The following is a 4,972-nucleotide window of genomic DNA, read 5'->3' as shown; positions in this document are numbered from 1 at the left end:
GGTCGGACCAAAAACCTAGAGGGATCCATTTCCTCCTAATTTACACCCATTTCAGTGGAGAAAACAGCAGGAGGTTGAGTTTTGGCTCTGGGAGACCCACTGGTTCCCTTGTGTGCTGCAGGCAAGACGTGAGGGAGGGAGCACACACTGAAGCGAGCCCCTGAGCTGCCTGTGCACCAAGAGAGACAAGCACCTTCCAGAGCGGGCATTAGAGCCAGGACCAGGGCTGGGTGAGCGTCCGTGAGACCACGGATGGGGCTGACCATCCAAAGACCCCTCAGACAAAAGAGGGTGGGTGGTAAGGATGTTCATCTAGAACACCAACTGGTTCCTTCATTGAATCATTCAATAAATATTTATTGAGGATCTACTAAGCGCCAGGTACAGGGATCAGATGGTGACTAAAAAAGATGATGCCTGCCCTTAAAGATAGTCTAGGCCAGGGTGGGAAGATGGTCCATCCTGGGTGAGGTGGGGGCATTGAAGCCCAGAGTCAGAGAGGGTGTGGGCGCACCTGCTGAAGAGAAGCAGTGTGGGGGCAGAGGCCAGGCGGAGGCCAGGCGGACCTCTCTCCCGGAGCTGAGAACAGAGAAGTCTTCATCTTCCCAGAATCGCTGGGAATACACGGCACATCTGGAAATGCAAGTTGCCGATCCAGCTGTGGCCTCCAAACCCCGGCTGTGTCCCTGCTCTCAAGCTCTCACATAATGGAGGTTGGTGCCCAGGAACAGGAAGTCCTAGGAGAGACAAGACAGGACAGCTTGTCAAAAGCATCCCCTATGCCAAAAAAATGCATCTCCAATATAAAGGGAGGCCCACGTCAGCGGGAGCATGAGCTCTGCCAGAAACCAGGTCAGTGCATAAATCTTGAATGCGCCTCCATCCCCAAGGTCTCCATAAAGCACAGCTTTTTCCAGCCACCTTCTCTAAGGTGGGAATTTATCTGTCATTTCCCAATCTACTGCTGCTTCCTGGCAGGCCCCATAAATGTCCTTTGTGTCACCTAAATTTTCTCTCCTTCGCGAATAACACAAAATTGTGCGCCACTGAGGTTTACTCTCCTACCTCCTTGGAAGTTTCCATCACCCGAAGGGGCGGAAACTCTGAACTGGAGGCAAAGTCCAATTCTTTCCCACAATGATCCAGCCCTTGCCTTTGGGCGTCAAACAAATGACCTCAAAAGTCTGCTGAACATGAGAGTATATAATAAATCTTCTGATGATTTCCCATGTGCCCAGCTGAGGCCAGCTGCATGAATTGTCAGGTCTTACTTCAAATAACCAGCTGTCTGACTGCTTGTAAACTCTCAGCAGTAGGATGTTGAGCATCCCTGGGTCCAAAAGGACGTTGGATATTAGTCTTTCAAATAACAGCAGTCGGTCATTGTGTCCATGTCCCTGACCATGCTGCTGCCCTTCCCTGTCTTTTTTTTTTTTTAAAGATTTTACTTATTTATTTGAGAGAGAGCACAAGCAGGGGGAGGGGCAGAGGGAGAGGCAGAGGGAGAAGCAGACGCCCCTGCTGAGCAGGGAGCCCGATGTGGGGCTCGATCCCAGAACCGATCAGGAGCTGAACCGAAGCAGGTGCTTAACTGACTGAGCCACCCAGGCGCCCCGGCCCTTCCCTGTTTTTAGTGACTGTTATTTGCTGGATGTTGACGATGTACCAGACACAATGCATCATCTCCTTTACTGCTCACGGGGCTACTGACCCAGTCATCCCACCTTACAGACACTATTCTAGAAAGATAACCTGAACCATGGGCACAGACTGACCAGAAAATACTTGGTCAGAATAGTGGAGAGAAGAGTGAAGAATCAGATATATTCTTTGGTATGGAAATAGTTCAGTAAATGATGTCTCTGATGGATAGTACTGTCGGTTCTATTAATGGTTCTATGAACCTTTGGTTAAGCGTCTGCCTTCAGCTCAGGTCATGATCCCGAAGTCCTGGAATCAAGTCCCCCACTGGGCTCCCTGTTCAGCGGGGAGCCTGCTTCTCCCTCTGCCTGCCCCTCCCCTTGCTTGTGCTCTCTCTCTCTGACAAATAAATAAATAAAATCTTTAAAAAAAAAAAGAATTTAGAAGAAATTTTCAAAACTTACAACTGGCTCTCAGAACCTGCACTGTTGCCATGGCAATGTTTTCAAACTGAGCTGGTCTTGAGGTTCCCCCAGGTCACCCACAGGAGGGGTGCCACTTCTGAAGGACACGTGGGTGGTGGCATGGTGTCTAGTCATGCCTGGGGTCTCCCTCCCCCTTCTGAGCTGTGGGGCCGGGCTGGGTCCTGCCCACTGAGCTATGGCTCTGAACCTGGAAAACTAACCACCCCCCCAAATCCTCAAAAGCCCACCGGAACCCACTGACCTTGTGGATCTCGAGAACAGGGTCATAGAGCCGAATATCCTTGAGCAGAGGAAGGGGGAAGCCTTCTGCCAACTTCCCTGGAGGTTGAGGCATAACATGGAGAGAGATTTGTTAATAAATAACAACTATAAATAAAGTAATAGAAAAAAATAAGTTTCTCTCTGCCAACTCTATACACAGTTTATTCCCATTTAATGATCACCAAAGATTACGAGGTAGATAAGACTATTATTTCCATTTTACCGATAAGGAAATTGAGGCACTGAGTGGCCAAGTAACTTGTCCTAGGTCACACAGCCAGAACTGGGATGTCAACCCCGGCAGGCTGCTCCAGGAGCCTGGGTTCCCAGCTCTGGTGCTATATGGGAAGAGTAGCACGTATGGGGCAGCAGACGCTCATGGTAAGAAGCTAGTGGGCACCTGCTCTCTGCCCTCCACCCCCGTCCTGCTTTCTGTTGCAGCCAAATGAAGCAGGGCTTTGTGGAAACAGTGTTTAGGGCTTTATGCTTTATTTTCTGACTAGGGAGTTGGCAATTGACTGGGGAGTGTGGATTCAGAGACGGGCTGCCCTGTGCCCTCTGTATTAGCTTGGTCTTCAGTCTTTTACCTGCCATTTCAGGGTGTAGGGGGCACACTTCTGCAAGTCCCTCCTTCTCTCTTAGAAGGAGGCTTCCTGTGCTCCAACGAGTCCCTCAGTCCCTAACCCTCACTAGAGCCCCGGAGGGAGAGGAGACCACCTTCAAAACGCCCATCTCATAGGCCGCTGAAGCTCAAAGAGGAGCAATGATTAACCTAAGATCACTCAACCTGCAGGAGAGCCCTGTTTCCCAGCTCCAAGTCCAGTTCCTTTTCCCTCAAAGAGCACTGTCTTCCTTGACATGGAAAAATCCCTAGCAACTCTCACCGTTGACCTTGGGGTAGAGGGTGTTGAGAATGTAGTAGTTGAGTAGCGCCTCCAACAGCTCCACCTGGTGGAGAACAGGAGAGATACACCGTGACCACACGTGCCATTTTGCCCACCAATGAACTTCCACATGGCCACCCTGGGGTGGGGGTAGTTCTGTATGTGCCGACATGGCAAACAAGACTGAAAAAAGCAAATTTCAGATAGATGCCTACATCATGCTACTGTTTTATAATATAAAACTATTTTGAGATACACATTTATTTGTGTGCAAAGGGATAGAAACACTTGGAAGATTATACACCCAACTGTCTTTCCTCTAGGAGAACATCAAGGTTTGGCTTAGCTTTATCTTTAATTTTTTTTTTTTTTTTACAGTTTAATTTTTTTTTCACAGAATGTTTTCCTGAATTACTTGTGTAATAATTTTTTTAAAAAAATTCAAAACAAAAATTATGAAATACAACTTTTAACACTCATTGTATAGCTGATATAGGGCTCAGAGCATTACATATACATCTGATTCAATTTTTACAATAACCCTTTGAAGTTGCTATCACTGCCCCCATTTCACAGACCAGAAAACCGAGGCCCACAGAATGAAAGTGACATTTAGAAACGGGGCAGCAGGGGCAGAATTTGAACCCAGATTTATCTGATTCTATAGTTCTTGCTTTCTGCATTCCATGTTCTGAACACCTGATAAGATGACTTTTTGTGAATCTTTACATACGGATGTTTTACCTCATAGGACATTTTTACATGCCATGCACAGATGCAATATTAGTGTGTCATTATTCACTTCCTCCTTCATTCCCTGGAAGGGGTCATCCTTTGGGGTCCCTGTGGGCAGCATCTCTCCCTACAGTTTATGTGGTTGTTCTTACTTCGTAAATCCGTAAGGGAGGGTCTGGGCAGTGAAGGGCAGAGGGAGGCTGGCTAGAGGGGCCAGTGTGGGCAGGATGGTGAAAAGGAAGACAATTATTGCAAGTTAAGGTCTATCCATCTCCTCCTTGGCCTGTGAAGAGGAGCTGCCTTCACCCTGCCTTCCCTCTTGTCAGAAATCTCTCCCTGGTGTATGTGCTATGGTGAGCACTGTGAATTGTGTAAGACTGATGAATCACAGACCTGTACCCCTGAAACAAATAATACATTATATGTTAAAAAAAAAAAAGAAGATAGTAGGAAGGGAAAAATGAAGGGGGGGAGATGTTTATAGCAGCAATGTCCACAATAGCCAAACTGTGGAAAGAGCCAAGATGTCCATCAACAGATGAATGGATAAAGAAGATGTGGTATATATACACAATGGAATATTATGCAGCCATCAAAAGGAATGAGATCTTGCCATTTGCAACGACGTGGATGGAACTGGAGGGTATTATGCTGAGCGAAATAAGTCAAACAGAGAAAGACATGTATCATATGACCTCACTGATATGAGGAATTCTTAATCTCAGGAAACAAACTGAGGGTTGCTGGAGTGGGGGGTGGGGTGGGAGGGATGGGGTGACTGGGTGATGGACACTGGGGAGGGTATGTGCTCTGGTAAGTGCTGTGAATTGTGCAAGACTGTTGAATCTCAGATCTGTACCTCTGAAACAAATAATGCAATATATGTTAAGAAAAAAAAGAAGAAGAAGAAGATAGCAGAAGGGGAAGAAGGAAGGGGGGGAAATCGGAGGGGGAGACGAACCATGA

General features: G+C 47.3%; 1 protein-coding gene across 1 annotated transcript; it reads right to left on the bottom strand.

The window, feature by feature from the left end:
- Positions 1 to 692: 692 nt before the first annotated feature.
- On the bottom strand, positions 693 to 3,578 carry LOC116629659 (lipopolysaccharide-binding protein-like). Its single transcript, XM_032399894.1, has 3 exons — positions 3,272 to 3,578; positions 2,368 to 2,444; positions 693 to 737 (listed from the first exon to the last, which is right to left on the bottom strand). The coding sequence occupies exons 1-3, from the start codon at positions 3,441 to 3,443 to the stop codon at positions 693 to 695; spliced, it is 294 nt and encodes a 97-aa protein (XP_032255785.1). The 5' UTR covers positions 3,444 to 3,578.
- Between the last annotated feature and the right edge of the window lie 1,394 nt (positions 3,579 to 4,972).

This window comes from Phoca vitulina, unplaced genomic scaffold (genome assembly GCF_004348235.1).
Source record: "Phoca vitulina isolate PV1807 unplaced genomic scaffold, GSC_HSeal_1.0 scaffold1982, whole genome shotgun sequence".
Lineage (NCBI taxonomy): Eukaryota > Metazoa > Chordata > Mammalia > Carnivora > Phocidae > Phoca > Phoca vitulina.
Note: the sequence above shows the minus strand (reverse complement) of the source record. Positions and strands in the feature narration are given on the sequence as shown.